At 30.4% G+C, this 10,771-nt stretch overlaps 1 protein-coding gene across 1 annotated transcript in view; it reads left to right on the forward strand.

Moving 5' to 3' along the window:
• Positions 1–9,311, forward strand: part of LOC124357263 (hemicentin-1-like) — a 136,246-nt gene extending 126,935 nt beyond the window's left edge. The window contains exons 6-9 of the mRNA XM_046808835.1: positions 506–699; positions 2,932–3,202; positions 4,704–4,843; positions 6,987–9,311. Coding sequence (XP_046664791.1) covers positions 506–699; positions 2,932–3,202; positions 4,704–4,843; positions 6,987–7,070 — 689 coding nt within the window. The 3' untranslated portion in view covers positions 7,071–9,311. The remainder of the gene's footprint in view (positions 1–505; positions 700–2,931; positions 3,203–4,703; positions 4,844–6,986) is intronic.
• Positions 9,312–10,771: the final 1,460 nt, after the last annotated feature.

Below are 10,771 nucleotides of genomic sequence, written 5' to 3' on the forward strand. Positions count from 1 at the left end.
CAGGTAAAATTATATTTTAATAATATATAATTTTACGTAAACAATTTAAAATAGATTATTCTGTGAAGTAGGATATAAAATGTAATTCGTTTACTTGCGTTTAGCATAGAATTGAATTTTAATATACAAAAAAGGTTTTTTTGTTAAGCTCCAAATTCATTTTCATGACAAGTAAAATTTCAACTTTGTCGTTATATTGTGTAAAAGTTTATTGTTTAATTTTTATTTTTGAAATTCCATAAAAATACTAGTTATTGTGTATTTAAAATATTGTAAAAATGTCTTCGTCTTATATGATTTCTTTAGAAGCCATAAAATTATTGGAAGTTTAACGGACTTGGTTATTCTCAATGCAGGTTTAATTACAGGATAACATACTATTTATTGACATAAATAGATTTTTTGAATATATTAACCGTTGACAATTGATGCTGACGCAGTAGAGGTGTTAGTTTTTCGAGTTGAATGTTAAATGACAAGTGACATATGAAACTGCACGACACAGATAAACCGGAATGGAAGACGCAAACAACAGATCCTGTGGTAATGTACGGGTACATAGGCGGAGAGACGAACCTGACTTGTGAGGCTGTAGCGCAGCCCGAGGCAGACTACACTTGGAACAAGCAGGGGAAGGATGTCAAGCACTGGAAGTACAACTACACCGAGATAATGGAGGGAGATCGAAGTGTTCTTAAGGTATTATTGTATTTAAGATGGTGAAATACAGTTTACTACCGTTGCTGTAGGTTTATTGTAAAATATATTATAAATATAATACTCTTAAGCCATCATTCTATAATTCAGTGAAAAAATTTCGACCAGAAATTGTGATAAATTTGACTTTTATGGTTAATTAATTTAACTTTGTGAATGTTGAGTTTAGTCAACTCCATATGTCAACTCCATTTCTATTTCCTCTTAGTTCTGCTTGTGAAATCTTAGGCTCACACACACTTACCTAGAATATTTAGTCATTTTCGCTTGAAGAGATGCCAAAAAAATTGGATACGAATTATGACCTAACGTCGTGGTGGTGATTCTTGACCAAACGAACTCTTTCCATAGTTTTGACATCAAAAACATATAGACTACATAATATATCGTAATCTTGGTGAAGAGGTATTCTTATTGCCTGATCAGATGTACAATCTAGTGCACTACTATCCCAGAGCACGGTGGGCAATCGAGTTTTCTGTAAATAACGTCGTAGTAATATAAGGAAATTTAAAAAACCGTGCTGAATAATACGAGTTTTCGCATTAGTTTTTTGAATTCCTCAAAAGTAGCATTCATCTACTTATAAGTTTTTATATCTTATGTTCCTGTACACTACATTTATTTGTATACAATGCAAACAAATCAAGATTTGTTAAAATAAATAATGTATGAAACAGTTTTTTGTATAACACAATAGCATTATTTTGGGTATTTACCCTAGTTTGGGATAGTATCTTGAAAAAAACTTAAGGAATTTCTACTCCAAATTTAATATTTATTTAAATTAGAAAGTCCGTAATGCATTAGATATCATAAATTAATATATGATATTGCAAGGTAAAATCAATTTAAAAACTCTATTTAATTCTGTTTAAAAATTATTATTACGCAACTTTCCTCCCTTAAGACACATATCCCAAGGCTTTTCTGCTACGCCAACCGGGTTATGTTTAATTTTACTATAAGATAACTTAGAAATATGTTTGTGTAGACTACACTTCATGTTGATAAATTACATGATTTGGCTATATCTTACTGTTTTGAAAGTCATTAGGGGTGTTTATGTTTTGTTCCTACTTCGTTTCTTTAGACTTATCCGTACGCCTGAAAAACCTAATGTAGATCTAAACGACAGGTTTTTGTTTACATAATTTATACATCTAGATAAATTGACATTTTTCACTACTTTTATTTTGTGATTAGATTACACGTTTTTCATCTCCAAATACCCAGCTGGGTTGTTTCATGGTTTTCTTTCTTTCACTAATATTTTCGTGCAGATCCATATTTTCTAACCTAATATTATAATTTTTTTTAAATCTCTCCTAAGACACCATTCTCTTTCATTCAATTTCATGGATCGAATTCGAAAACTTGGAAAAAAAGTTAAATATAAGTATTTAAGTAAGTAGTTCCAGCTTGTTTGCTCCATCGTTTGTTAATCCAAGTCCTTTAATTTTCTAGCAGGTTAACTTTGATACCCTTCCTGGTCATTCATAATTAGCGATTTACCCTATATATAGGGTGTCTAAACAGGGCACTAATTCAATTGGAAGTCTTATTACGGAACCAAATTTCAAAATCATATGGCTGTAGTTTCTTGATCTCGATGGCATGTCATACGGCTTTAGGAACTTATGATTTCAAAAACAACTTAAATGACACATGGTTTGGTTACAGCGATGAAACGGTAACCCTAAATATATAGATTAAGCTTAAAAACCGGTCAAATCATTGAATGGCTTTCTTGTGTGCTTAGTAAATATTCATAAATTGGTCGCATTGACCGCACATCAACATTTTAAGTATTTCCATTTACTTTTTATGAATAATATTGTTCAACATAATATGTTCCTTTCTTTGAAAGCTTAAATATTTGAAACTGACGAGGTTTTATTAAATTGTGAGAAAAACACCTTAACATATTTCTCAAATATTTCCAAATTCATTTAATCTGTATCGAGTGGATTTAGTGACAACAGAGACATTTCTCTACTAACTTGAGGAGTTTTTGGTTTATAAAATGTAAACGTACCTTTCAATTTTTTCGTCCTAAACCAAATTCAGTTATGAGGTTATTCTTAGTTAATCTCCCAGAAAAGTTGGTATTTCTTTGCAATAATATATTGATAAAATTAATAAAACATTGCTTAGAACCTTTTCTACTGTTGAAAGTTGGTAAAATATATTTAATTGTTGCCTCTTTTCTAGCTTTACATCCACAGCGATGTAGTTTTCGGAATCTACAACTGTCAGGCAAGGAACAAATTTGGGACGATCAGCAAGGCTATCGAGCTAAAAGAAGGAGAGAAACCTGGACCTCCTACGGGAGTCCGCGTGGTTAAGACTGAGGTCCACACTGCGGAGCTGAAGATCGCCAGCGACGTAGTAGACCTGGTGGGTTATAGAGTGCAATTCGTTGTCACTCTGCCAGGTCAAGAGGTCACCTGGGAACAACCTGAGTACCAGGATCTACCCAAGAGTGAGTTAAAAATATTAAGAAAATTGTTACGTATAAAACCTTGTCACCACATTCATAAACAGTTCTTTAATTATATGCCTCGAAGAATATATTTTACATAGCTATAAAGGCATGTGAAAGTAACATTATATTGTGAAAATAAATATAAATTTTTTGAAACAATTTAGAGTGTGGTGTGGTTTTTGGGAATAGATTTCCTAGCATCTACTAACAATGTTGTATAATTCCAATTAAGTTGCGTGATAAAAAGACTTATACTCTATTTTCAGGGCGTTTCTTTAATGCATAGAATAGTATATGCGAACTATGTAAACTTCATACATGAAAAAGAATTTCATAAATCAAACATTTTATCGGTTAGCTAGTTGTTTTTTTTTATTCTAGTGTTTTTATGTTTTTATCATAACCCCTAGTAGACTATGTCAATACTGAAAGGTAAATACCTAATATCTCACTTCAGGCCTTTCGAATATTTAAATCATGACTTTCATACTGCTGCAACCAAAATGATTGTCAAACGTAACGTTTTGTTAAATTGTCATATACTCTCCCTGACATAAATACAATTTAGTTTTCAGCTAAGTAATTAAAACATGGTCATGCTATTTACACTTATTGCCTAATATTTTGAGCTGTGGATTAAATTATGGCACAGTAATGAGGGTATGATTATGGAAGCTAATTAATATTGATCTATTATATTCTATTGATCGTTCTCTTTACTTTCATTTGGAAAAAATTGTTCTATCAAATGGGTAGCCAAGCCTATATCGATGTCAATTCCAATTAATATATTTAGTCAAGACATTTAGTTTAATATAAATTTCTATGAAATACAGGACGTTGGCTGCAATTTGGAAAGGAAAAACGTGTCGACAAGAATTTTAACAAATAAATCTTGTTTACTTTCTCCACGGAAGTGACTGGTAGTAGTGATTGAGTTGTAAATGCTTTAATGACTTACATGTTTGCAAACATTTTGTAGATTGTTACCTGAATGTTAGAGAAGCTTATCTCTTAAAAGGATTGACAATTTTCATTTCTGTTTGTCTAGTTGTCTGACTTTTCTCGAAAACAAACTGACCTACATACTTAAAATTTGGCATAAATCTTTATTTTAATTACGGCAGCATTCAGTCATCATGACGGGGATAGTGCATGATAAACGATAGGGGTTTACTGAGCGTAAGTAGACTAAATATTTTTACATTTGTACTATTGGTAACAATAATGTAAACAAAACATCACAGAATATTTAATTTTTTTAATAAACAAGGTACAGTCATGAATTTTGAATGACTGACATGAATTTTAACTTTTGACGTAGTAACATATAGCAAACTGAAATTTGTTATATGTGTTTCGCATGCAACCTCAGCGAAGAATCTTACCCAAAACATGGTGTGGTGCATTTTGTCTAGTTAGAACATAACTTGAATCATAGGTAGTAAATTATTATATGATACAAAATGTTAAAAGCTTTAATCACGTTTAATTGCAGCGGAGGACAACCACTACACCATCATTGACCTCCTAGAGAACACATCCTACACGGTGAGGGTGGCAGCTCGCGGCCCTGCAGGGCTCAGTGACTATACGGAATCTACCTACACCCTCCGGACCCTTAAGGTTGGAGATATGGTAAGTGTAAGGTTATGTCAGGAAATTACCATGCTATTTAGTTGTTATCATGCGACAAAATTATATTTACCTTTGTATAGTTTAACTATTTTCACAAAAGACACACTTCTTTTACAATAATTATTTTATGTACTCAAACGTTATATTGAAATCATGTTGTTTGTTTATTAAGAATTGTTTGTTACAATAATTTCTAAATAGATTCTAGAAATATTTTAAAAGCTATTATACATTGTGGTCGTTGGTTCATTTCCTATGGAAATGTAAATAAATAACCATAGCTAGAGCTTTGAATCACACCTCAGTTTTCAATAAAACCCTCAAAATATACGTCACCAAAATGTACTATGGATTTTATATCGAATGGTTCTTTCCACGTATAAAATCAGGAGAAAATAGAAACAGGAAACATATAAAATGCAGCGATGATAATACTTATACACCATGGGATGTCAAATAGAAAAAACTCACATATATCCGAGCTGATTCGAAAAATGGCAAATTTACTTCAAAAGAAGACTACTTTCGATTTTTTTAAAGTTTTTTGAACGACTTCAACAATTATATATTCTCAAATTACTAAGATATTGGTTGTTTTTATTTGGGAATTTTTATTATTACTGCAGATTTAAAAATAGATGGGAACTGTACATTTAAAAACGCATTGAAAATAATTAACCAGAAGAGAAATTAGATATTCAGATGGTCAGAATTGTAGAAATCCTCTCAATACAAGAGACTGAGCTATTTAAAATTAAATAATGCCTCGCCACAATGTCAGCTAATAGGATAGGTAATTCAGAATATGATACGTATTAATGTTCTCTTATATGTACTAAAGATACAGAGTACATTTCATTATATTTTGTAAAACTAGATCTCTTAAGACCGTTATTAGAAAAACACATAATAATAAACTAAAATAGAAATGTATAAATAAGGATGATATGGATTTGGGTACCTTGAGAATATACACCGTTTCATTGTTATGATATTCTATCTAAAATACTTAGTTATGAGCTAAACGACTTGGTTAGTATTTCTGAAAGAAAGATAACTGTAATGGATTGAATTTAAAACTTGGATTGAGATGGACGGTGATAATTTAAAATTTGGGATAAAGTACTTTATATTAAATAGCACATTTTATGTAGACCTCAGAGAAATATGACCCTAGTCTTCCCTGACAACATCACTGTTATAGCAGAAGGTGACTTCCATGTTCGCTAGCTCTATTATATCCTTACCAGAAATGTTGACGCAAGTTACAAAATACTTACTGTATACATTTTAAAATTTTCTAACGGTTTTCTAAAAGTTGCCTCAATTGTATCTGTCATATCTACTGCAATCTTATCACACAGAAGAGAACGGTGTGATAATTTGTTTTCGTTAAATAAAATAACTTTAGATAGTGTATTTGGATAATTATTTATAATGTGGTATAATTTATATTAGTAACAAGGGATCAAGTGACTTATAAATTAAATAATTTAAATTTAATAGTCTCTAGGTGAAAAGGCTTCGTTATACCATACATTAGCTGTATTTCAGGATCCGAGAAATAATTTACTCTCTACTCATCAAATTAGTTATTGATTAATTTTAGAAACATACATCTATGTGAATTATACTAGATGTAGAAGTTAAAAAATAAGAGGGTCTCAATTGTTTTCTTTTGGACTCAATAATTCACTGAGAAAGAACTGGTTCGTCACCCGCACTAGTTTTGGCGAAGGGTACCAAAATAATTAAACTATATCAATTAATAATTTTTCCTCGTAACGTATTTTTGTTATCTCAAAACACTTCAATCCAAACATGTTGCAAGCAAAAAGTCTTAGATCAGAGTTAGCTAACTATTTTCATAGTACAGAACTTTACAGTGGCTATTTTAAGGCTCAGCATTTAGTTGTCTTAAAGTGATATAAGAATAATTTATTTGTTCGATAGTCAATTTTAAATGTACCCATGTAGAAAAAGAATCCTCTATGGAATTAGGGAAATGTCAGGTTGTGTGCTGCTACAATGCGAAAATCACTTTCGGCTCCAATACTATTGAGAACATAATTAAGCAAATACACTGAATATTCAGGAAACTACTTAGTTTAAGGGCTCTTACCATCGGTCTGAATATTTGCAGACCACGAGTAGGACTTCTGTGTGTACCGTATACTGGCTCGTCGTGCTGCTCGCTCCACTCGTTCTGCTGACCTCCGTCCACTAGACTGCGCAAGGAGAGATCCCGATCACTCCCGCATCTGGAGATCGGCCCTCCGTGGTACAGTGCAGATACCACTAAGACTTCGGGGTTCCTCCATTCAACACTAACTACTTTTTGTTACTGAAAGTGAATTACTCGTAAATACAGCATTAATGCTTCCGCAAATGTATGCAAAACAATGCGTAAATTGTATGAAAATTCTCTTAATTTACTTGGATTTACAAAATATTGATCGTAAAAATTAAATATGATTTTCATTTTCATGTTTTAACAAACTTAAAATTTAACTCTTAATTTCAGAACTATATGAATAAAATTTTAGCTAGGCAAAAGACTTTAGATTTGTAATATTGCTTAGGAATTTTGTATTTTGTTGACTGGAGACGTTATAATAAAAGCATTGAACATAATTGTGCGCCAAAAACGGAAAAAGTTAACAAACAAACGCGCTATTCGATACCAAAGTTTGTATAGTAGAAATTAGTCCTAAAAAACGACCAAAGGTCAACTTTAAAAATCACTACGAACAGATTTGACTGTTGAACATTTTACTTTGGGATTTGTCCATTTCTTTATATTCCATGCGTGCGTGTGTTTGGGCGACTGTTGAAACCCTACCTAACTTCTTGTTATAAATATATATAAATTATTAATATGGCAGTTGTGTTTTAAAAATTTGACCAATTTACCTTATAGTTCTATAGAAAACATATTTATATTTATAATAGTACTAACAATATTTTTAATATAAAAGTTGTTATAAAGTTAAAAGTTTATCAGCTGTGATTTGTATTTCCAAATCAAAATTATTATAAGACTATTGTAGAGATTGTTGAGTTATATTTCCATATACTCATTTACTCCTTAACCCATATATCTTGATCACAGTTCTCTAATAAAAGAAAAATGTCAAATAAATTTAAAAATTAATTAAAAAAGATTTATCATGATTTTTATGTAAACGGGAAATGTTAAACAATGTATCAAATGACCGGGATTTTGCTCCAATATATTAAATTTTTTTAGAATAAACAAATTTTGCATAAGAATAACTACTTATTTATACATATATTTTGTTTACTGTCTCTTATTTGACTTGTGCTTCTGATGATTAATGTTGCTTTCCTCTTCCATTTTTTGACAACATAACTAAGTTTCAGGCTAAACATGAATGTGGCGAAATTATATAAACATTTTCATTATTGATATTACAATGCCTAGTGACTAATGAATAGTTAATATCTCAATATCTGTTAATTACAAATTTGTCAGAAAATTAACCAAACCAAAATGTCGTGTATATATAGCTATTAAATTTGTGTACTCTCGCAAAGCGCCACTTATGGAAATTTATTAAAATAGCTTTGAAGCATAAACGCCTGGCCATAGGGAAACATGTACTGTACCTATTGAAGTTGAGATTATAAAACACAATTATAAATATATATACCTGTTGAGAGTGTGATGCTTATGTATGTGTGATATATGTTTCACGGTCGAGATATATTTGTAAATATGTAGAATACGAGTAAGAAGGTGATGTGAATCTCTTGTATATACATAGTATAAATTAAGTAGATATAAGCTGTAAACGGCAGTCGTCTCCTCTGTACTAGTCACATTAGGTCGATTATTTTATTTTTTATAAAGTTACATATGTATTCGTACTGTGTCCAAATAAAAATATATTCACTTTTCTACATATTCGTATACTTAATAACATCCAATAAGTAACTTCCGGAATTATTATTCAACGCAATATTTGAGAAACGTAACAATCCAACAACTTTTTCCATGATAATTACAGCTTGTTTAGTTTTCTGTTTTCAGTGGTGTAACTTATTTAAATATCGAATCTTATAATATTTTACCTACACTGATTTATAAATTATGTAGCATAAAATTAGACATAATCGGCCTTTTGGTACTAATTAAAAATATATTTAAAGTTACACGATATCTTTGCTTACTGTACCCGTCTAACTGTGATGTTTATAAATTTAAGTTTTTCTTTTAGTTTGATTCGATAGGCTCAGAGCGTTCACACTTTCAATTATAGCTACACACACCGTTTCCATATGTAATCATGCCAAAAATTCAGTATATCGTTATAGAATTTTTAATACTGAAACGTTCAACGGTAGAATTGCATTTGTTAAAATTTAAAATTACTCAATTATGTTTATACCTGTATGTATAATTATTTTAGTTTTCGATTTTGTTAATAAAACTTATATTTAATAATTATATGTTTTCATTAACACCTGTATCACCAGTCGTAATATATGAGATAATGTTATGTTAAATATTATCATATAGTGGCAGTTACCCACGTATTCGCACGTTGAAAAACAGGACACTATATTTACATACTATTTTTCTATGACATTTCAAATGGTCTTTAGATAACTGGTAGTCAACCATAGCTATTCCAATCTCCTTATCCATTTAAGATTTAAGTTCAAATAACAGTGTTTTCGGACCCTAAAGTCGTGAAACCGTTTTTATAAGATCTGAATTTCCCTCTAACATTCCATGATAATTTATTGAATTGCTCCGACAATTTCAGAAATAATTGAACTATTTTAGGTCAGTGAGAAGAAATCCTTTTACCGAAGATAATAGCAATTAATAATATAATGCATGGTGGTGATATAGCGCATATTGATATCATGACATTTATGGCATTATGTGAAGTTTATGAATGAAAGTAACCTTATCTTATATGATACTGAGCAGCTGTTAACTCTATCAGCTGATGTTTATGTTAACTCTTTGATAAACATCAGCTGATAGAGTTAACAGCTGTCCAGTATCACTTAACATTGTATTACGTGTCGTAGCGAAGCTGCCGGATGCAATGTAAAATATTCCGAAATCAAAAATGTATAAATAAAAAGTTAATTAAAATAAACAATTTAAATTAGACCGAGTTGTAGATCTAAACCAGACACGAATCCACACACACTCAAAATTGTATTCAAATCGATCTAGCCATTTACGGGAAGTTCAGTTACATACACACGCACACAATAAATATGTGCATGTGTTTGTGTACGAATACGACACACACACACACACACACACACACACACACACACACACACACACACACACACACACACACACACACACACATATATATATGTATTTGAAACACAAATTATTATTATATTCATAAAAATAATACATTTTTAAACGTTCAAAGTTTTCATATTTTATTTTTAACACGATCTAGGATTGTGATTTGATAAAAGTTACAAATTTACACATTTTATCATATAATATTTGTTTCCTAAGAACTCTGGCATTTGTTTCAAAAAAGTACAAAATTCTATGGTTATATGCTCAAAATTTATTTGGAACTTTATTTTAATTAAATTGTAACAGCAATAATTAAAAAAATTGGTAATGTTACGTTACAAAACAAGGATTTATGTCAAATAAAGTTCATTTTTTGGGTAAATTCGTGTCAAGGTCCAAATAAATAATGCTAATAACCAGATTAGAATGAGATATATCATACCTAATGAGACGTAGCTTCACTTATGTTACGTGTTTAAAATTTTAAAATCCTTTATGTTGATTTATCTTTTATATGAAATGTGTCTAATAAAAATTGATATTTATATGACATATTTGTAACTAAATTTATTATTATTAATTATATTTTACTAAGTAAAGTATAATGTTTTTTTTTACTT

The sequence above is a fragment of the Homalodisca vitripennis genome, chromosome 3, assembly GCF_021130785.1.
Source record: "Homalodisca vitripennis isolate AUS2020 chromosome 3, UT_GWSS_2.1, whole genome shotgun sequence".
Lineage (NCBI taxonomy): Eukaryota > Metazoa > Arthropoda > Insecta > Hemiptera > Cicadellidae > Homalodisca > Homalodisca vitripennis.